A 21,354-nucleotide genomic window follows, 5' to 3' on the forward strand; every position below is an offset into this window, starting at 1 on the left:
CAAGGGTCAGGCCCTGGCTTCTGGGGCCCCGAGAACTTGCAGAAGGCTTCTGTCCCACAGCTGTGCCCACCTGCAGGCAGGAGGCCCTGCACCGTCTGACCCCACACGGCCGGGGGCTCTGCACGTGTGATGAAGGTCAGGGTCTCCGAGATGGGGGCCTCCTTCGCTTGTCCACTGGGCCCCATCTAAGCACGTGATGCTTAGAAGCGGAAGAGAGAGGCAGAAGCCTGGGTCCGAGAGAGGATGGGAGGAGGGACTCGATGGCCCAGCTGGCTCTGCAGAGGGACTGTGGGCCGTGGCGGCCTCCAGAAGCTGGGCATGGGCCTCAGCCAGATTCGGATGGCCCATGTGTGCAAGGAGGATGCAGCCGTGCTGGCTTCTTGGCTTTGGCCCCATGTCTGGGGACGTCTGGCCCCCGAAACTGTGTGTGGTCACTTGTCGGAGGCACGACAGGAAGCTAGGAACCCCCCTCCCAACCCCCTGGTAGCTACCGGACAGTGGTCACGGATGATCCATGAAAGCGAACCAGTGGTGTTCCTTTCCCGTCTGGCAGTAGTGCCCCGGGGACCTTGGGGAGAGGTCCGTATGGCTGGCGCCGCTGGGAGCGTCAGGACCATGGTCACCTTGGGCATAGCCAGCAGGACACCCCTATGGGGATCACAGACCCACCTGTCTGGTGTCAAGTCTGAGCCTCTGTCTCAGCCTGAGGGTCACCACACAGAAGGTCTCACGTGCTTTTGGGTCACCGGTGCTTTAAGTAACGGTGGTAGCTGCTGGCTGACTGTGCACCCGTGGGGTGTGACCAGCTGCCCGCACAGCGACCTCAGCCTCGTGCTGGCCACGCCAGGGCCCCATGGCCACAGATCACTCAGCGGGTACAGACAACTTCCCACGTGCTGGGGCCTAGATCCTGCTCAGGTGTCAAAATGTTAAGTTACTGGATTGTTTTATTCTTAAAGTGACACATGGGTTCACCAGAGAAAATTCAGAAACAGGACATGTGGGTGCAGATCACGGATGGGACCGGGGCATTTGGTTGGCTTCTCGGTGGCACGAGCCCCCAGGGAGAAAGAACACAGAGGAGATGCGACGCGTCAAGCTAGGAGGCAGGTGACCGTCTGAGCTGCGGAAAAGGCTCGAGAACGTGTGGAGAACCGGCCTGAGAAGGAAGGTCCTGGCCCGGGAGCAGCCAAACCCAGCAGTGTGAAGAGAGAGCAGAGGAGCAACAGGCCTTGAGCGGCTTTTTGAAGAGCGGAACGGAAGTGGGAAGTCACCAACAGCCAGTGTGGAAACAGAGAAGGGGACATCTTCAGCACGGACGTTGATGAATAGTAATGACCGCGTCTTTGTCAAACTGCGGAAAATATTTAAAACTGCTCACAGGAATGGGCGCGTGGCTGCCCTGCCACAGGGGCTGCGGCCCAGACGTCACAGATGTGCGCACGGAGGTCACGGGCCACCAGCGCCCCACTCGGCGCCCAGCCACCCTCGTTAATGCGAGACACACAGGAAGAGGACGAAGCAGTGGCGCCGGGTCCTACTGTCCCTTCCCGCATGGCCAGACGCCCGGGGCTGAGTTCTAGAGCGCAGACGGCAAGGAGGCTTCCTGGGGGCCAGGGAGCTTCTGAGTGCTGCCGGCTCGGCGGGGGCCTGTGCCCTCCCCATGGCAGGAGGCTGGCCTGGCGGTGCTGGGTGTTTGGTGACAGCCTGGGGGTGCAGACCTGCGTCCCACTGTGAGCTGGCCGGGCAGACTCAGCACCCTCTCTGGGAATGGGAGGGAACGGGTTCCGACACGAGAGATGGATGTAGGGAGAGGGGGTGGGGGACACGGATCGGGTTGGCAGACTTCTCTGTGAAGGGCTGCGTGGTCGATAGTTCAGCCTTCGTGGGCCATGGAGAATTTGGCCATCCCAGGTTCTTTGTTGTGGTTTTAATGCTTTTATAAAAATCTGAAAACCATTTTTAGCTTGAGGGCCCTATAAATATAGGCCTCAGGCCACAGTTCACCATTCCCTGAAACAGACTTCAGGGAGAAGAAACTTAAAAAAAAAAAATCTTCATAAAGAGAAGACTTAGTGTCTGTAAAGTAACAACAGGACTTTATAAAAGAACCAAAAGGATTCTTGGAAACTAAAACCATGGCAGCGGAGAGGAAGGACTCAGTGGCAAGATCGGGAAACAAAGTCCAGGAAGTCACCCAGAAAGTGTCCCTGCACTCAGGTAAGGACATGGGAGTGTGCTGGGCCCGCGCTGACACCAGCCCTGGATGCCGCACAGCCATGGGACGGAAGCCGGGATTCCCCAAAGGCACTGCCTCAGGCCAACAGAGGCCATCCTGAGCTGGGGGCAAGGAGGCAGCTCCCAGAGGCTGCCCCGCACCCCAACAAGGTAGCCTCAGGACACGGTTGTCCCTCCAGCAAAGGCACTGGCTACCCACAGCCCCAGCCTCTTGGCAGTAAACCCAGAAGAGAGAGAAGCAGAGGAGCAAAGGGAGGGAAGAGAGAAGGACCCACTGGCGAGGCCCAGGCTTCAAACACTGAGTCAGGAAAGAGCAGGGGAGGTGGCTGCTGCGGCATGGAGGGGGACCAATACGCCCCTCCCCCACTTTCCCTGAGGTTCCAGAACGCGCAGCCAGGAGCCAAGAGCTTGACGGGGGAGCAGACTTGCAGGGGGCTGAGCACCGCAATGTCGGAACCACGGCCATGAGAAGCCTGTGAACTTTCTGGAAGAATAAGACAGGACACATCCTGGCGATGAGCCATCAGGGTGCTTTCTGACTTTCAAGAGCCAAGTCAGAAGCTGGGGGCCCCAGAGGGCACGAGTTGGGCCAGCGCCTCCAATGGCAGTCAGGAATGATGGCGTCACAGAGAAGCGGATTCACCCGCAGAGGAGAGAGGGACCCAGAAAACCAGAGAGGAGGGGCGTCCCTGGCCAGTGGAGACCAGGGTTGCAGGGGACGGTGCAGGCTGCTGGATTTCACGCATAAGTTCACCTTCTTCTGCACAGCTTGGGCTGCTGGACCCACTTGAGGGAGCCTCCCTGTCCTGTGCCCACAGAGCCAATCTTGGGGGTCCCAGGTGGTAGAAGGCTTTGCATTTATGTTTTCCTTTCAGCCTGGTGGGTCAGGTCTCTTATGTGCTATAAAGCAGGAATCCCACTTGTCAAATCCCTGGGACTCTCCCTCCCTTCTCAGCCCCGGGAGGATGACGTGGTGGTAGGTGTAGTCAGTAGACAGAGCCCTGGGTGGGGTGCCTGCTGGCTGCCCCCTGGGCCCCTCAGTGACCTCACCGGCCCCCAGGGGCGCCAAGGCCCGCGTGAGCGAGCTGGGAGCACGGGGCCAGGCAGCCCAGGCCCTCTGCCCCTGCCCCCAGAGTGCCTAGAACACCCCTCCTGGGGGTGTGGCTGTGCCATCCCGGAGCCTTTGATCATGAGCTGCTGCTTGTCACACAGATGAGCTGGGCAAACCTGCGGGCCGCCTTCCCCACCCTGAGCCCCGCGCAGCTGCACCGGCTGCTGACCCAGTACCAGCTGGCCTCGGCTGTGGGCCCCATGAGTGCCTGGGAGCCAGGCGCCCAGGACAGCCCCGATGCCTTCAAGTCAGGTGAGCCGCCTCTGGGCCAGGAGCTGGGGGCCCCGTGTGCCGTGTTGGGGCAAAAGGGAGCTCCCTGGGGGAGTTCCTATGGGAGCCTGCAGAGCCTTGGGGACCTTCATCCTGGGCCATCTTCTTCTGGGAACACCCTGCCCTGTCCCCCACCTGGGGACCTGGAGACCCTCACAGAAGGGGATGGGGGTAGTCAGAGCCCACAGGCCATGACCTAGATCCAACCTCTGGTCAGGCTGGGTCCTACCCATTGAGGAGCCCGAGGCTGCGGCCTCACTTGGGGCATAGCCGACCAAGAGAAGAGCAGGGTCTGTGTGCGGAGACTGTGCTTGCCATGTGCGTGCACATATATGGCCTACGTGGGCCTGTGTGTGTCTCACAACTAGGGATGTATCTCTCTGCTGCATGATACACTATGACACACAGAAATTACAAGGAGGTAGAAACTACAGTTGGAAACTGTGTCCCTGTCCCCTAGGGGTTCAACCTGGACAGAGCCACTGCTCTGAGCAGGACTGCGCCTCCTCACTTTGGAGGCCTGCCACGTGGGGGTGCTCTGCTGGGGGCCCCCATGGGGGTGGGTCTATTTTAGGGCAGACATGCCCCCCCACCGTCTGGGTCCCAGGGCCACATGCAGGTCACAGTGGACGGGGGCAGTGGGAGGGGTGCCCCGAGGGGAAGTGTCAGGGGCCCACTGTGGGCAGAGGTTCCAGCTGGCGGCTCGAGCTTTGCCCTGGCGGGTTACTGGACACAGACGACGGAGCGCTGGTCTGGGCAGGCTGCCTTTGCCCGGATGCCCCACGGCGGCGTCCGCAGTCCTGATGGTGTGGGGTGGGGGTGGCTGGCACACCTGGGGAGGAACAGGAAGTCTGGTCTTGCTGGGCCTGTCATGCCATCCCCTGCTCCTCCCCCCAACAGAGGAGGTCCTGGAGTCATATGAAAACCCCCCACCCATTGTGTTGCCGAGCGAGGGCTTCCAGGTGGACTTGGAGGCCGACTGCCTGGACGACAGCATCTACCAGCACCTTCTCTACATCCGCCACTTCCTGTGGAGTCTGCGTAGCAAGCCCAGCCCCGTTGGGGGGCCTTCCCAGCCAGGGGGCCTCGAGGTACCGGGTGCAGCTGGGGGTGCGTGGACTCGGACAGCAGGGTGGCCAGGGGCAGCCAGCTCAGGGCCTGGCTGCTGCCCCTGGGAGTGCCCGGAGCCCCTCTAATTCTCCCACCACGCCCGGCCGCCAAGTCCCTGAGTTCTTTCTCCCCCTTGCCGCCCAGGGCCCGCACCACACCACCTCTGAGGGCCAGAGCGGCCCGCTAGTTTGCAGGGGAGCCCGTGAAGCTGGCCAGGGGCGCAATCTGGCTTCTGCGGGGGCTCCCCGTGCACAGGGCCTTTCAGGAAGGCAGAGCCGCGGGGGCCCCCAGGCTGGCCCCCTGCACATAGACTCCTCGTGCCTACTCACGCCTCCCAGCACCCCACTCAGCCTCGAGCCCGCTGTCCCGGACTGGCCCGAGCCTAGAGGCACCTGTGGGAAAGTGCTCCTGGAAGGGAGGAGGAACGCAGCTCCAGAAGGTGAGACATGTCCCCAGGCTCATGCTCGCACCCCAGCCCTGTTGCCACCTGGCAGAGCCCCTTGGGAGTCATGCCACCCATGAGGTCCTGGCGTCATGTTCACCTGGGGCTCGCAGTGCCCGCCCAGGATGCCAGAGGGCGGCTGGGCCATGCGGAGCCATCTGTGGGACCAAGTCGCTACCCTGAGGATAGGGGGAGGCAGGGAGGGATGGCTCAGGAGACAAGCACAGAAGAAGGGAAGGCGGGGAGGCAGAGGGATGGGGATCTCTAGGCCATGGCAGCGCCAGCCGTGGTCCTGGGGCCACAACCACAGGTCCTTCCGGGTGGCTCCAGCTCAAGAAGGGGGCGGGCTCGCTCGGGGCCCTGATGCTGGGCTGGGGGGCTGGGTCAGAAAAGGGGGGTGGACAGAGGTGGAGTCAGCACTTAGAGGTGCAGAAGGAGGAAGCAGGGTGTCAGAATGAGCCTGAGCAGAGGCCCCTGTTTGGCCCCTGGAAAGGGCCAGCCACGAGGGGGATGGTGGTGCCTCTTCCAAACATACGGGGGTGTGGCCTGGACCCCTTACCCTGACAGTAGTTGGGGACTTGCTAGAACACAGTGAGCACCCTTCCTGGGGACAGGCTGCCACAGCAGTGCAGACAGAGCAGCCCCCCCCCCGCTCCTTGCCCACCCAGGGGACAGCGTGGGTCCCACGGACGAGCCCCCTCCGGCCCCTCCCAGCCGCAGCTCCAGCACGGAGGATTTCTGCTACGTCTTCGTTGTGGAGCTGGAGCGGGGCCCCTCCGGGCTGGGGATGGGCCTGATCGACGGGCTGGTGAGTGGCCCTCTGGGCTCTGCTGGGCCGGGCCCTCTCTTTACTGGCCCCCAGCTCGTGGGGAAGGCCGGGACCAGGGTCTGGGCTAAGAGTATGGCAGGGTGGCTCAGAGGCATCTGAGAGGAGGGAAGGGCCTGCAGGGGACGTGACGGCGTCTGGTGCTGCCCTCGCAGCCCCGTGGCAGAGCTCGTGAGGGAGCCGGGCCCAGGCGCACGGAAGCCTGAGGCCGCCACTTGTCTCCCAGCACACGCCGCTGGGCGCCCCCGGGCTCTACATCCAGACCCTGCTCCCGGGCAGCCCCGCGGCTTCGGACGGCCGCCTGTCCCTGGGAGACCGCATCCTGGAGGTGAACGGCAGCAGCCTGACGGGCGTCAGCTACCTGAGGTACTCCCCGCCCTCGTGCTGCAGCCACCAGGGGAGCCCCTGGCCCATGAGCAGGTCCCATCCCAACCCTGTGCTGGGTGTGAGGGAGCAGAGGCGCAGCGCCCAGCCGGCTCCTTCAACCGCTGGGCACACGGCAGCCCCACCGGGGGGGCCCCTCGAGGGGGTGCGTCACAGCAGGGTGACAGTGGGTCCCTATCCCAGGTTCCCCCAAAGCCCTGCCTGCCTCACCTGTCCCGAGGCTGGGCCTGCGGGGAGTCCCCGCGACGCGAGCCTGGCTCCCTCCTCCTCCCCCCGCGCTGGGTTTCAGGGCTGTGGACCTGATCCGAAGTGGGGGCAAGAAGATGCGGTTTTTGGTTGCCAAGTCGGACGTGGAAACCGCCAAGAAGATCCGCGTCCGCGCGCCGCCCTCCTAGGGTGGCGGCCACCTCCTGCCGCGCTGTTCCCGCGTTCCCTGTTGCGGAAGACGTACACCTTAGTGTATATTTTATTTATGTGACAGAGAACACTAAGTTGTGATGTTTGTTACAGAGCTTTTATGTGTAAAGATTTTAATGGAAATGTACAGATTCAATAAACTATCTTTCGCATTCTGAAGGGCTGGCGCTGTGTGGAATGAAGGTGGGCGCGGCACCGGGCTCCCCAGGAGGACACAGGGTCCCAGCGCTGCGGGTGGGGTCTCCCTCTGCCCCCCGCCCCCACCCTGAAGCACGGAGCTCCTGCTCGGCACACACTCAGCATAGCTCAAAGACGGTCTAGAACCGCCTGCCCCAACCCCTGCCAGGCTGTCGTTCGAGCCCTCACCCCACTGCGGGCACCCGGGCCTCCTCTCGCTCACCACAGCCATGACTGGGCCCTAATAGCAGCTGGTAACCTGCGGCCAGGTCGTCGTCCCCCAGGTCACCCTCCCCTCACTCCAGCAGGAGACTCACCTTGTCCGCCAGGTGGCTGGCTGTGGTGGGGGTCGCGGCGACAGCAGGGCTTGGACACCTGCGCCAGGCGTGCTCAGCAGGCTCAGCAGCCGTGGCCGTAGCAGGGAACTCAGGGCTGGGCTCAGGGCCAGAGTCGTCTTCTTGGAGAGGAACAGAGACCTGGAGGAAGAGGGGCCCTGGCTCATCGGCTGCCGACACCCCTCACAGGGAGAGGGGGTCTCAGGGAGGGAGCCCCCCCCCCACGACCTGTGAGGTCCCCGTTCAGTCCTGAGCACTAGGCTGCCCGCAGCCCCACACGGCCCGCTGATGAGTGCAGGGAAGAAGCGCGCCCGCGGCTAGATCACATGTATTTTTTTTTTAAAACTCATTTTAAACATGTGATTGAACCCAAAAGGAAAACTTAGAGCCCCAAACTGAATCCAAGGCGCCAGTTCCAAAAGGCCAGCAGCAGCCCAAGGGAGGCCTGCCCAGCTCCTGGTCTCGGCGGCTCAGCACCAAAGGAGAGAAACCCGAGGGGCTGAACGGGGACCCCATGTAGCTGAGTTCCCAAGGGGCTGGAGCCCTGGGAGTGGGGACACACGCACAGAGTCCCCAGCAGGCCCCTTCCAGGCAGTAACCGTTTACTGCCCCCAGCTCCCACCCACTTTCCCCGACGCTGCCGTAATGTCACCCTGAAACACCAGGACGGCGCTCAGGTCCCAGAACAACTCCCTCACCCGCACTCAGCGCAGCTGCAGGGGACTCCGAGCTCCAGGTGGGGTCCTCCCCGCCTCGCAGGCTGGCCTACCCGCCAGGAATGCCCTTAGCCATGGCAGAGTGCGAGCCGCCAAGCCCAGCTCCCCAGCACGTCTCAAGCTCCGGTCCCTCGCGTCCACAGCCTGTTGGCCAAAGCACAGGGGACGGAAGCCCGCGGTCAATGGGGAGCTCCCCGCTCCCCACCAGGCAGCAGCAAGTGCGTGGACTGCACACTCAGGGAGTGCAAACCCCCCGAGTTCAAACCCGGGTAGCTTCTGTCTAGACTCTCAGGCAGCAGGGCGGTCCTGCCAGGCAGAGAAAACGTAAAGGCTGCATCTCTGGACTGGCCCTGGCTCTCTGACAAGCGGGGAAACGTGTCTTCTCGGACCCACGCTCACCACCTTGTTCGCGCGCAGCTTTGGGACCCAAACTTCCAGCACGTGGAAACGCCGCAGGCCGAGCGCCCACTCAAAACACGCCCTGAGACCTGGCAAAACTAGCACCTCCCTCTGGACCGACCATCTCCTCAGCCCTGGCCTGCCTTCCCGCCTCGGGCCCGGGCCGCGCGGGGCGGGGAGGGGGCGGCCGAGCCGGGTCTTGTCCCGTCCCGCGAGGACCAGGGGGCCCCATGCGCGCCCCGCCCCGACGCCCACCGCTCCGCTCCACGGGCGCGTCACCTGTCGTCACCGGGACGCGTCACCGGGACGCCAGGCGGAGCCGAGGCGGACACTCTGCCTGCCGGAGCCCGGTTCGGTCCACTCCGCGCACCGCGTCCGCCCGCCGCAGCAGCGCGGCTCTGGCGTCCGCACGGCCCGGCGTCCGGGGGCGGGGCCAGAGGCGGCGGGGCGGGCGGGGCGGGCGGGGCGGGCGGGGCGAGACCGGCGGAGACTCGCGGAGCACCAGCGCCACCTGGTGTCCCGGATGCCTGCGCGCAGCCGGCGGAGCTGAGGGGCAGCCCTGGGAGCTAGTGTCCAAGGCAGGAAGCTGACCTCAGTGGAACTGGGGCAGGAGGCACTAACGGGTGGGGGGACGAACCACGACACCTCTCTTGCGCTCCCACACTCGGCTAGTCTCCCCCACTCGGCATAATACCAGCGCGATCCTGGCTTGGGGGGGGTCCCTGCTGGGTTGGCCCTGCCCTTCCTCCAGATGGCAAGAGACTGCAGGCCAGAAGAGCCACAGCCTCTGCGTCTTCCATCATTCAGTAGCATCAGAAGGAGGACTAAGAAAGGACACTGAGCAGAGGCCCTTCCCAGTGGCAGCTGTGCCAGTGGGAGAGTCACGCGGCTCCCTTGCTGATCGCCCACATATGTGCTGTTATTTCTGTAACATCTGGGACACGGTGGGGAGTTGGTACGAGGGAACAGCCCCAAGCGTCTGGCCCAGCGGGGCGGGGGTCCCCCCCCGCCCAGGGCCAGGCCTCCCAGCCCAGCAGTGCTCCCCACATCTGGCCCTCTCCCCAGCCTCGTGCACACAGGGATTCTCTGGAAGAGGTTTATTGCCGCTGCACCTCCTTTTGCCTCCCAACAAGGATCTGCCAGAAACAGACCAAGCAGACCCCGCCCACCCCCAACGGGGTGAGAGCTCCAAATCAGATCTGTGTCACCACACAGTTCACCATGGGACAGAGACAAACACCCAAAGGCTGAGGATGGGACAGCCTGACCCACACAGAGGGACCCAGACCCACCCGGGGCTCCTCCCCGGGTCTCAAGCCCCTGCTCGTGGCAGTCACAGCTTGGCTCATTCTGTGGCTGGGCCAGCGTCCCCCAGGTCAACGCCCCTCACCCTGGCAGGAGGCCCATTTCCTTCTCCACCAGGCGGCTGACCATGCGCAGGGCCAGCGGCAGGGCGGTGTTGGCATCACGGTGGTAGCGGGGCTCGGACAGCTCTGCGCTGGGCGTGAACACAAACTGGGCCACGCTGGGCATCTTTAGCAGCGTCAAGAGCTCAGTGGCCCGTGTGTGGACGGCTGCCGCGCCCTCCTCACGGTGCACGGAACTCAGCGCCGGGCTCTGGACCAGGGTCCTCATCTTTGACAGGAACAGAGAGACCCTGAGGACGAAGGGATCCCAGTCAGCTGCAGGTGCACCCCTCACGTGGAAGCTGAGGCCCCACGGGGGGGCCCAGGTGCCCAAAGCTCTGGGTCAGGGGGCATTAGCTGGGAGCAGCGAGGCCGTGGGGACACTACCGCCACCGGTATCTGACCGGAGCCCTCGTGCTGCAAGCCACATGCAGACCTTGGGGACCAGGAAGGCAACCAGCACCAGCTCCCCTTCTCCTTCTGCCCCAGCCAGTACCTGGGAATCAGGTCTTGGCTCCGGGAGGCCAGCTTGGTCAGCGTGGTCATGAGCACGGCGATGACCTGTGGGGGGCACTCGGGGAGGGCGGCAGATGGGCGCGACTGGGTAAGCTCGAACAGCAGGGCCTCGAGGGCCTCAAAGAATCTGTTGATCTGCTCCACGGTGCATCGCCGGTCCCAGGACACAGACAGGTACTCGCCGATGGCCCAGGCCTGCATGGGGACAGAGTCTTAATCCCGGCAGGCGCCCCGGCGTGGGAGGGGGCGGCGGCGCGGCGGCTGGCCTTACCACGGAGGCGAGCACGGCGCCCCGGCCGTGGACGCTGCTCGCGCCCCCCACGAACTCCAGCAGCTCTTCTGACAGCTCGGCCACCAGTGATGGGTGCAGCGCGCACAGGGCCAGGAACTGGGAGCTCAGCACCCTGCCCGGGGAGGACACTGCTAGACTGTGGCCCCCCATGCAGAACCAGAGCCAGGAGGAGAGGGGGAGAGCCTCTGAACAGGTTCAGGTCCAGATGCTTTCAGCCCCTAAAGGAACCCATGGCCCACTGGGGAGGAAGCTGGGGCTGCTAAGTGGTGTGGGCACAGGCGTGCGTGGATCAGGCCTTCGGAAAGGGGCACAGATGGTCTGGAAGGCTCCATGGAGAGGGACCAGGGCCAGCACTGGAGATTACGGACCTGGGGGAGAAGGGACGGAGGCGGGGGCGTTCTGGACCAAGGAGAGGAGTGTGGGCAGCGGCTGGACCCCAGGTGATGCTGGGGACCAGGGCACATGCTGCAGAGGGCAGCTGGAAAGGGGCACAGCACAGGGGAGGTGGAGACTCAGAGCCAAGGTAGGCTGAGCCGGGGGCGGTGAAATGGGGCTGGGTCGGCAGGGGGCGAGACACCTCATGGGGCCGGCAGGAGGGCCCACCTGTGCACACGGGCCTCATACTGGGGCACCTGGTAAAGGGAGTCACATCTCTCCAGGAGCAGCAGCGCCAGCTGGTTGGCCAGAACCCCGTCAGCAAACTGGGGATCGGGAGGGAGACACAGACTCAGCCCCGACCCTGACATCACCCTCCCCCACATTCTGCTCCACACCCGCTGGTACCCGCCAGCCCGGGGCTGCTCTTGGGGGCGGTCAGGCCGCCCTCCCAGTACCTCTAGCTGATCCAGAACGGGATCTGTGTTCAAGGACACCGGCTTTGCCGAGACCCAGGGTCACCCTCTCTGTGGGAACGGAGCAGCCCTGAAGCGGGCTCACCTGAGTCACTGCAGAGAAGAAGGCCTGGAGCAGCGTGGGCACGGCCTCGGCGCACTGGACCACCCGGGCACAGCTGGCCATGGGCTGCAGCAGCTGGTGGAGGGGCGCCAACCTGGAGGACAGGGGCCGCGCGTGCCACTGAGCGCCCGCACCCGCTCCCCCGGGGCCCACAGACATGCTGGTGCCCAAGGGGACAGGGCACGGGGTCGCAGTGTCGCAGCCCGGGCAAGTTCTGAAACCACCTGCGCTGCCTCCTCGGAGGAACCCCCTGCCCCCGCCCGCCCACCCCCACCCCCAGGAACCACGCACACGGCTTCCTGCTGAGCGCTGTGCTCCCTGCTCCCGCGGGACACAGGGAGGGCGTGCGTGGGGGTCTGCACTCAGGACGCCTTGTTCCGGTCCTGGCCCCCGACCTGCTCCTAGGGAGCGCCACCCCTCGGTTGCTCCCTCTGGACAATGGAGTCCCCACAGCACCGACTTCGCAGCGTTGTGGGAACCGAACTGGTGCGCTGGTAAGGGGCTGAGCGTGAGGCCTGTGCCCGGCAAGCACCCGGAGCGCGGCTAGCGACTGCCAGGGGCAGGGGGATGGGGGACGACAACAGGGGCTTCTTCAGCTTAGAAGGCACAATGCTCAGGGCCAGATGTCCCCAGACATGTCCCACCTACCCTGGGAACAGGCTCTGACCACGTGTAGTGCTCTTCGAGCCGACCCAGAGACACGGGGCCAGGGACCCCCACAGCCAGGCCCTACCCCAGGGTCCCCCGGCCTGAGCAGCCCTACCTCTCCACGGTTCCACTGGCCTTGGCCCGCAGCAGGTGCTGGAGAAGAGCCTGGAACTGTGGGTCCCGGGAAGCCTCCAGACAGCTGGGGTTCCTGAGGGAGGCGTCCCACAGTGGCCTCTCAGACGCAGCCGGTGACAGCCTGTGAGCAAGCAGACGCCTAAGGCCAGGCTCAGATGTGGGCTCTGGGCCCAGGCCACTGGAGGCCCGACTCAGCCCCAGCCCTCGCGGAGACAGAGCAGGCGCTATCCTGCGCCAAAGATGAACCTGAGGAACTAGAAGGGACCTGGGGCTCGGTACCTGCAGGGTGAGGCTCTCCCAGCGAGAGACACGGGCCAGGGCCTCGGGGGCCCAGGGCTGGAGAGAGGCGCTCTTGTCTGGGCAGCTCGCGGAACAGCAGGGGACGGGGAGGGATCCAGTCGGCAATGGGGAGGGGACCCAAGGACAGGCATCATCCCTCAGGCTCACCTGAGCTGCAGATCCAAGGCCGCGGTCAGACAGGGCAGGTCCAGCAGCGCGTGGAGCATCTCCACAGCTGTGCCGGGGTCCACCAGCCACGGCAGGAGCTCCACGAACTCGGAGGTGAGGGGCGGGCTGTTCCAGGCCAGGAGCTGCAGGAACAAGCGTGGTGGCTCAGTGGGCACCAGGAGGGCCCATGTGGGGCGTGCGGGCCAGCGGCTGGACCTGTGGCTGCCTCAGGGGAGTGCACCTCGGTACCGGATGGGCGGGGTGCCAGTGCCCCCCACTTTTCTTGCGCCGCCTTTTGCACCAACGTTATAGCAATCACTTCGCACTTGTCACTGTTTCTCCTCTAATGGAAGGACCAAGGCTCCAATTAAATTTGCAAAGACCACACGGAGACCACAGCCGGTCACAAACAGCGCATCGAAAGGTAACAGCTCTTTACAAAGAGCTGAACACAGCCAGTGAGGCTCCCAGATGACAGGAACCTACCAGCTGCGACAATCAGGACAAACTCTAGAATGAGCCACAGTCCAGCCTCGAGGCTCCTCTGAAGGCGCTCAGCCTGGGGTTCTCCCCGGCGGGGACGCTGTTCCGACGGGACGCATGGACCCCCTGGGCTGTCCCATGGCCCTCTGCCAGCATCCCAGGCCACTCCCCGGACGCTAGTGACTGCTGCCAGTCTGGAGGACGAGCGGGGGGCACTGTACCCCCCACCCCCCACCGGCCCGAGAACAACCGAGCGTGCCTTGAAGAGGTTGGGGAAGCTCTGCTTGAGAATGTCAGGGTTCCTGCCGAACAGGGGCAGGCTGTCCCCGCAGAAGCGGACGAACTCGAAGGCCAGCGTGGGGCTGTGGAAGAGCTCACAGGGGACCCTGGTGAACAGGTGCTGGAGGATGGCTTCTGAGTCCACGGCGGCTGCCTCCCCTGAAACGCACCGGCCTCGTCAGGGCCTGGCCCCGGCACGAGGGACCTCACCTTGTCACGAGGACCCCCCTCCTGGTGGGGGGGCGCTCAGGGTTCCAGACACCAGGGGCCCTGAGGTGTGTACGCTGCACGGGGAACCCCGGCCGAGCCTCGCCTGTCCCGCCCCGAGAGTCTCCAGCGACCTCCCAGTCCCTCTGGGTCACACAATGAAGAAAGTTCTTTGGAAGGTGCTGGTTTCACAGTCCCTCACACAAAACTCCCGTGAACTCTCGTGGCAAAGAGCGTTCCAAGATCAGCGTAAAGCTGCTCGGCTTCAATGAGCCCCTCAAACCCATCTAACACCTTTCCACCGGGCGCCAACGGCCGCTCAAAGCCACGGTTCTACAGACGAAGGAAGCCCCCGACGGAAGAGAGGCCCGGGCCCGCCCTGCACGAGGCTCACCGTGTCTCAGGAAGAACTGCGCGATGGGCAGCAGCGCCCGCGCCCGCGCCGGGTCCCCGCACAGCCGTGTGTGCAGCGCCTTCAGGCAGGACAGCGTGCGGTACAGGAAGGACGGGTCCTGCCGGCAGAGCACGTCCAGCACCAGCACGGCCTCCACCAGGCACTGCGGAGACGTGTGGGGGGCCTGGATTACAGGGAGCCGCGTGGGGGGCCCGCCCTGCCCCCGACACCGCGGGCACTTACGGCTTTCTGCAGGTCTGCGTCCCCCTTTCTCAGGGCTCCTGTGGAAGGAAGAAAGGCCCCCCATCTCCGTCAGAGGCAACACAGTGAGCGAGAAGCACCCTGTTCTAGAAGCTGGAGGAGAGGGCAGACAGTGACCCCCCCACCCCAGGGCGGATGCACGGGAGGCTGGGGACAGGTTCTGCCCCCTGCCCAGCTCCCGAGGTCTGCACCAGGAGCAAAGAGTCCCCGGGGACACAGAGGCTGTGCAGGCCCCCGCCCCCCAGGAGCAGCGAGGGACGCCCCCTCGGGGAGGAGACGCAGCGACAGGACTCACGCCGCGTGCTCTGCTCCACCAGGCGCTGGCAGTACTCAAAGGCCTTCTCCCTCAGCCGCTCCTGGGGTGGCAGCAGGTGGCTGGCGGTGGACGTGGCCGACAGCACGGACAGCGTGGAGCCCTCCAGCTCCGACTTGTCATCTGGAAAGGAGAATGAGGTGCTCGAGGGGCACGGAGTCCCTGTGGCAGGTGGCCGAGGCCCAGCCCCACCCGTGGCCACCTTCACCCCCACCAGAGGCCATGGGCGGGGCGGTGTCTCTCCCGGAAGCCCAGTCTGTCCCCACCACTGGCCAGTCTGCATGGGGGAGGGCATTCGGTGAAGCTGTCAGCACCCGTGCTGCCGTCTGCCCTCTGTGACTTTCTGTGCCCTCTGTGGCTTCTCCTACACAACGGGGACGGGCCTCCCGGGGCTGACGAGGCTCAACCAGTGCTCCCAGCGTCACCTGGGGGCCACACCTGGTGCCGTCCACCTCCTGCCTGTGTGACCCCCCCATGTCCCACCTGAGTCCAGGGCGCTGGGGCCCTGGGGGCTGCTGGCCAGCAGCCACGCCCGCAGCATGGAGAAAGCCTGCACGTTCAGCCGCTGGTCCTCCGTGAAGTGCTGGCCCGTGGACAGCACCGTGAAGAAATCTGTGGCTACCGCCCCATCTACCTCAGTGACAGGGCCCGGCTGTGGGAGGCAAGGAAGGACAAGCTGTGGGGACGCAGGCTGGGGAGGTGCTGGGGTCTAAGGCCGGGGGCCGGGTGCGGCCAACGGGCTCACAGATACCAGGGAAGGTGGGAGGGGGGCTGCGTGCCAGTGGGAGCCCCACCCTCATGCTCTCGAGGACCGGGGTTGGCCCCCAAAAGACACATAAACACTGGCACCCGAGTGGACGTGGTCCTCTGTCAGGTAAGTGACCCCTGCCAGTGGGTTTGGCGCACAGCATCATGGGTTAGGAGGGCTGTGACCCCGGGGACCCAAAGCCCCCCAACCTGAGTGCAGACACGAAAGAGGGATCATTCCGGAACCAGGGCAGGTGGAAGAACAGGGAGGTCCTGAGTCTCCAGGCTCACCTGCCGGGCTCTGGGTGTGGAGAAGAAGCCTCCAGAAGCGTGTGGGACCCCTTGCTGGATGCTGGCATAGCGAAGCCAGTCCACCAACCTCTTGCTGAGCAGGCTGGTCTGGTCTATGGGTGGGAGGCGGGCAGGGACAACATGTGGGAAATAGTCAATCCCACAGACTCGGGCTGTAGTGGCACTAGTAGAACTTTCTAGAAAACAAGCTCTGGACAGGGTGCTGGGCCATCAGGGCGCGCCTCTCGCTCTGTGCCCACAATGGCCTTTCCGGAAGGGTGGCTACCTTCATGGAGGGAGTGCGGGGCCAGGCGCGTGACCTTGGACACGACTGGGAGCAGGTGCCTCAGACTGGGCCCCTCGGGCTGCCGGCTCTCGAGGACTCTGAAGGCGCGCTGGCCCACGCTTCGGACCTCCTCCTTTCTGTCACCCTTCAAACGGAACATGGGGGAATGTGAAGTGATAACCTGTGTGTGTGAGTGACACGGCATCTAGTCTGAAAACACCGGGGAAGGGGCAGCCGGTCCTGAAGGCCGCCGCTCCACGAGGACACCTGTTTCCGTACCGCCGCCGCTTAACACGTCCGGGGCGTCACCGGAGCAGCCGGAATCTGGGCCCTTCCCAGAGCCCTGCCCTGTCCCCGGGAACAAGGGGCAGGAGAGCAGGAGGGGGTGTGGGAGGCTGGCGGTTGTCCCAGGGGCACCAGGGGCAGGATGGGCACATCACCTGGGCCAAGAGCACCGAGGCCACCAGGCTCAGCTGCTGGCTGCTCTGGACATGGTCACAGGACAGGCTCAGGTCATCGGAGGGCGACCTCTCTCTCAGGATGGCAGCGCACAGAAGCTGGAGCTGCTCGGGGCACTTGGGCGAGCGGAGGGTGGTCTGCAGCAGGTCCACGCACGTCTTCTCCAGCCTGGGAACGCAGGGCCACATGCACGGGGGGCATGTCACTCAGCACCCCACCCACGCGGCCGTGCCCCCAAAGGTCAGCACACTCACCGCCTCTTGTATTTCGTGGCTGAGACGATGAGGAACAGCCTCTGTAGGGCGTCCACCGCGTCAGGCCCCGGGTCGTCCTTCTGCAGCAGCTTCGCGACCCGGGAACAGAACTTCTGCAGCTCCTCGTCTTGGATCTCCCTAAATGAAAAGCGGGGTGTTGGCGACCTGGAGTTGGGGGACCTGTCCGCGGGAGCTGGCAATCCCACCCTGAGCTGTGACCCATGGTCCTGGGTCTGAAGGGACATCCCCATGGAGCAGAGAAGCCAGCATCACGGGCTTTGTGTGGGAAAGCGAGGACACCACCTGCGGCTCTGCCCTCCCTGGGATGCAGCCACTGTCCCCTGTCACCGTGCGGTCACTCCCCTCCCCTGCTGGTAGGGCTTTCAGGAGAGACACCACACCTCCAGGTTTTTGTTGTCCCAGGAGTGAAAGAACTAAAACCCACTGATGTTAGCACTCAAAATGAAGCATCGTCTGAAATAAGTTGCTTTTCAAGAAGATTTCTTTAGTGAGCCTCCCGCTCCTGGGAACAAGAGCGAAATCTGCTACGTTAGAGGACAAACACTGGGTCATGTTCTCAGGTATGACTACCACGGTTCCTAGTATTTACTCGGCTTCGTTAAAAAATTGTATCTTCAAGCATCAACAGAAACAGAAATCAAAACAGAAACCTGGTTTTCTGGGTTCCTCTTCCAGTCTGAAAGGCAAGGCAAGCCCAGGAAACACAGTACTAGGGACCTCTGGCTGGGGTGGGGGGCGGTGCTCTCAGAGGAGGGCCCCCTCCAGCCCCCTAGCCACAGCGGAAGTCCACCGGATCCAGGCTCGACTGATCAGACACTCGACCTCAGAACCTGGGATTTTGAATCGAGACGGGGCAGCTCCAGTCTCGGGCTGACGAGGAGGGCGGCCGAGCATGTGGGGCTGGGGGCCTGGGGCTGCTTCCTCTGTTTCTTGTTCTTCCTTGAAGGTTGGCTGATGAACCTCTGTGAATTCCCCACCACTCCCCATCTCCCTCCTACCTCCTAACCCGTTTTCATTTCCTACAAACACAACAGTCACGTGTGGAATGAGGATATAGGAAAAGAGGCCTGGTCAGGTGTGTTTCTCCCCGGGCCTAACGAGACGGATTGGGAAGGTACCAGGCTGCCTCAAACTCACACAGCAGACTCTTTCCTAGAATGGTGGTACCCCTCATCCCAGTGAATGCCTTCCAGTATATTCTCTAAATCCCAGGATTCTAAAAGGCCAATTTGCTCAAACCCTCCAACAGCTCCCCAGTGCTTTCAAACCTGAACTCCTACTGACTCTAACAAGGCTGACAGGGTCCTGGGCTCGCCTTCTCTGAGAACCACGAGTCCTACTTCTCTTGTGACACCCCGAATCACAGGCTTCATTAGGGTAGAATACAGTGAAAAACTAAGACCTAACTGATCATGACTAGCTTTCTTCAAACCCTAATGGAGAGAATGTGCATAATTCTTGCATAATTCACATAATTTCAAGTATCTTGCTTTGGGATATTGGAAAATGTGCTACCCTCAACTCTCCCACCGCCCTACCTGAGACAGAGAGCGAATGCAGAGAGTGAGGACTATTCATTCTGCAAATTTATGACCTGGAGTAGAAGCTGAGCTGGGGAGATGTAACCCCCGTGAGGTTCTGGGTGGGTCTCAGTTGAGTGCCTCTTGGCGAGAACACTAGGGTGACTGTGTCACATGTTGAGTGAGATGCTATCTTCACGTACTACATCCCCGAAGTTCAGGTGAGCTCGATTTCTAATCCTCGAGCTTGAATACTGGAGTATCTGTCCAACAATGAGGGAGACGCAGATGGTGCTATGAACCCACAAGGCACCTTCTGAGCAGATTTTTAAGGGTTATTTTGACCACAGAGGATTCTTGCCCTGTTCCCAGCCTTCAAACCTAACTGGTATTCAAGATCTTGTTTCCCTAGCTGGCAGCAGCCTCAACCATCCCAGTCTCTCCCACCAAGTGGTCGGTCCAGCTCTGGATCCAGTTTTAGGTTTTTTGTTTTTATCACTGCCCTGTGGTCCCGAATGCATTTTCTTCTAAACAAGTGGCGTCAAGTTTTACACCGTCTGATGGACTGTGGGGTTTTAGTCCTAGCCTGCATTCTGCTTTCTCCCGTGGCTGGGTAGGGGCTCAGGAAAGGGGCTACGGACTAGTCAGTGGGAGTTCAGGGCCAGCTGGGGGCCAGAAGCCGGTGAGTAATTTCTCCATCCTATCTAATGCACCCTGAGGAGAGCGAGTTTCTAAATCGGGGATTTCGCCCCTGGCTCCCCAGAGCCCTCCGATGGTATCCGATTCCCGAGGCTGGCACGCAGAGCTCGCCGGGCCTCAATGCCAGGAGGCTCTCCAGCCTCTTGGCGGCTTCATGCTCTTGCCCCTGAAGCACCGGGCAGCCTCTGGCTCCCCGCCTGGCTGCGGGACGCGCGGGTGTCGCCGCCAAGCCTGGGGGCCCCGCCCCGCTTCCCGGGCACGCACCCCTCGCCCCGAGGCTCAGGCGCCGCTGCCTCCTGGGCCGGCCGGACCCTACCCCGCTCCCCGGGCCTCCGTAGCGGGTCTATGTGGGCTGCTGCAGGTCGCCGCGCGCGGGCCCCGCTCTGTAAGAACACCCCCCCGCCCCCGCCCCCGCCAGGAGCCCCAAGGGAAAGGCCGGGCCACCTGGCCTGGTGGAGCAGACTCTCGGCCCCCGCCGTGAACATGCCGCCGCCGCCGCAGCCGCCGCCGGGAGATGCAGCTCCGCCGCTTCCGGGTCGCATCACGTGCTGCGTCACGTGGGCGGGGCGGCCAGGCCGCGGGCCAATGTGCTTTGGCGGAGGCCTTTCCCTCGGGGGCGGGGCCGTCAGAGAGCCGGCCGCCAGTGCCCGGGACTGGGACCCTGAGACCTCGGAATCTGGGCATCCCGGGTCCCAAGATCTAGGAGCTCGGCACCCCGGGATCCCGAGCTCCCAGGAGCCCATGACGCGGGAACTTAGTTACTCTGGGACCCTAGGATTCTGTGATCCTGGGACCTTGGCACCCCAGGATCCCAGGTCCGCCTCTCCCCCCACGGACTCTGGGCACGCGGGTGCCGTCAGGAGAGGGCCTGTGGCCAGCCCCCGCGCCACTGCCCCATTTCTGGGTCGTCTCCTGACCACCCACGGCACTGTCCTGTGGGGGTCCTTGGATCAGTATGACCTGAACGCACGACACGCGCTCCGTGGCTGGGCGGATCCGTGTTCAGCAGTCTGCAAGGGCAACCCAGCCCCTCCGCAGTGCAGCTTTGCTGTTCTGAGGCTCTCACATATTTAGCGCCTATCATGGGCTGTAGCGCTGCTTTGAATAGTCTTATTCCCTGCCCGCCATAACCACGGACCATGGCTGCAACAGGCTTAGAAGAGGGAAATCTAGCTTCTAGCCCTTCTGAAAGTCGCGTCCGCCACAGTATCCCCGCCTAAAGGCTGCATGTGTGGTAAATGCACGTACAGCCTGAACTGAGCAGGCAGGGTGCCGGGGTGGGGGGGGGGTGGTGGGGGGGGGTGGGGGGTGGGGGGGGGGGGGAAGACTTCCAGAGGGTGTCAGACCTAGGGTGGGGAGAGGCAGGCGGGAGCCAAGGTCCTGAACAGAGCGGTTCAGGCCTGCTTCCTGAGACTACGTGCACCTGACCGGAACCTGACCTCTGGCAGCAGGATAGACAGGGCGCGGGGAGGCTGCCCAAGCTAGGTACAGGCCATGAGGACAGGCAGTAGGCAGACTCTGTCACCATTCATGACTAGGATTTATAGGACCTGGAGATGGACTGGGGACAGGAGGAGGAACAGGGCAACAGCAGGTTCCTGGCTTTCTGTGTGGTCCTGTTCCCTTGGCACTGGGGCAGAAGAGACGTCTGGGGAGTCATTCATTCAATGAGCCGGCAAGGACTGAGTCCCTTCGCTGAGCTAGGGAGTATTTTAGGTTCCGGGGAACAGTGAACAGGGGAGGCCAGGCCCCTGCCCTCGGAGAATTTATAGCTGATAAGTGGACAGTGATCAAATATGCAAACACACACCGCGGCCTAATAGTGGGAAATGCCACAGAGGGAGGATGGTGCCGAGTGAGAGCAGGCGCTATGGGCAGTCGGGTGTCTGGGCAGGGTGGCGGGAGTCAGCAGCGAGGGAGACGCCTGATGGAGGAGAGGGGGCGGAGAGAGGACAGTCCAGCTACTCACCTGCCAGAAACCCGGACTTGACAGTTTTGAGATGTCCTGATGGTACCCAGGAGGTGTGGAGGGCAGCCGGTGCCAAGGAGTTAGAGATGGGAGCTGCAGAGGGATTCGGAGGGGAGCTGGGCCTCCAGGAAGTCTGTTACAGGGGGTCCTTGGGGAGGGACAAGCACCGTGCATCGGTGATCTCGTTAAACCTGTCAGTCAACTCCGAGTCAAGTTTTATTACCATTTGAAGGACGATTGGACTGAAGCTAAAACCAGGTAAGGTGCCCGAGGTCTACACCTGTCAGGGGAGAAGCATGATGAGCCAAGCAGCCATGCTGTCCCCCACCTGTCACCCACTGAAGAATG

General features: G+C 63.3%; 2 protein-coding genes across 7 annotated transcripts in view; one reads left to right on the forward strand and one right to left on the reverse strand.

Moving 5' to 3' along the window:
• The window catches only part of RADIL (Rap associating with DIL domain), a 65,274-nt gene extending 58,317 nt beyond the window's left edge, over positions 1-6,957 (forward strand). For 2 of the 3 annotated variants that reach the window (XM_047713348.1, XM_047713347.1), the window contains exons 10-15: positions 3,451-3,601; positions 4,520-4,710; positions 4,874-5,168; positions 5,840-5,979; positions 6,224-6,363; positions 6,565-6,957. In XM_047713348.1, the coding sequence (XP_047569304.1) occupies positions 3,451-3,601; positions 4,520-4,710; positions 4,874-5,168; positions 5,840-5,979; positions 6,224-6,363; positions 6,565-6,859 (1,212 nt within the window). In that variant the 3' untranslated portion in view covers positions 6,860-6,957. The remainder of the gene's footprint in view (positions 1-3,450; positions 3,602-4,519; positions 4,711-4,873; positions 5,169-5,839; positions 5,980-6,223; positions 6,364-6,564) is intronic. The other variant, XM_047713349.1, reaches the window with a different exon arrangement.
• On the reverse strand, positions 935-19,582 carry AP5Z1 (adaptor related protein complex 5 subunit zeta 1). Of its 4 annotated transcripts, none has more exons than XM_047713350.1 (21): positions 19,482-19,570; positions 16,798-16,935; positions 16,525-16,711; positions 16,085-16,229; positions 15,799-15,911; positions 15,244-15,412; positions 14,743-14,883; positions 14,430-14,467; positions 14,187-14,349; positions 13,566-13,744; positions 12,824-12,966; positions 12,357-12,497; positions 11,576-11,687; positions 11,243-11,340; positions 10,619-10,751; positions 10,328-10,542; positions 8,705-10,082; positions 8,009-8,170; positions 7,293-7,451; positions 6,592-6,814; positions 2,073-4,451 (listed from the first exon to the last, which is right to left on the reverse strand). In XM_047713350.1, the coding sequence occupies exons 1-17, from the start codon at positions 19,520-19,522 to the stop codon at positions 9,812-9,814; spliced, it is 2,427 nt and encodes an 808-aa protein (XP_047569306.1). In that variant the 5' UTR covers positions 19,523-19,570; the 3' UTR covers positions 2,073-4,451; positions 6,592-6,814; positions 7,293-7,451; positions 8,009-8,170; positions 8,705-9,811. The 4 variants fall into 4 exon arrangements, with proteins under 4 accessions (XP_047569308.1, XP_047569306.1, XP_047569307.1 ...); XM_047713351.1 differs by having other exon boundaries at positions 8,681-10,082; XM_047713352.1 differs by lacking the exons at positions 2,073-4,451; positions 8,009-8,170 and adding an exon at positions 935-1,936.
• Positions 19,583-21,354: the final 1,772 nt, after the last annotated feature.

The sequence above is a fragment of the Lutra lutra genome, chromosome 18 (assembly GCF_902655055.1).
Source record: "Lutra lutra chromosome 18, mLutLut1.2, whole genome shotgun sequence".
Taxonomy (NCBI): domain Eukaryota; kingdom Metazoa; phylum Chordata; class Mammalia; order Carnivora; family Mustelidae; genus Lutra; species Lutra lutra.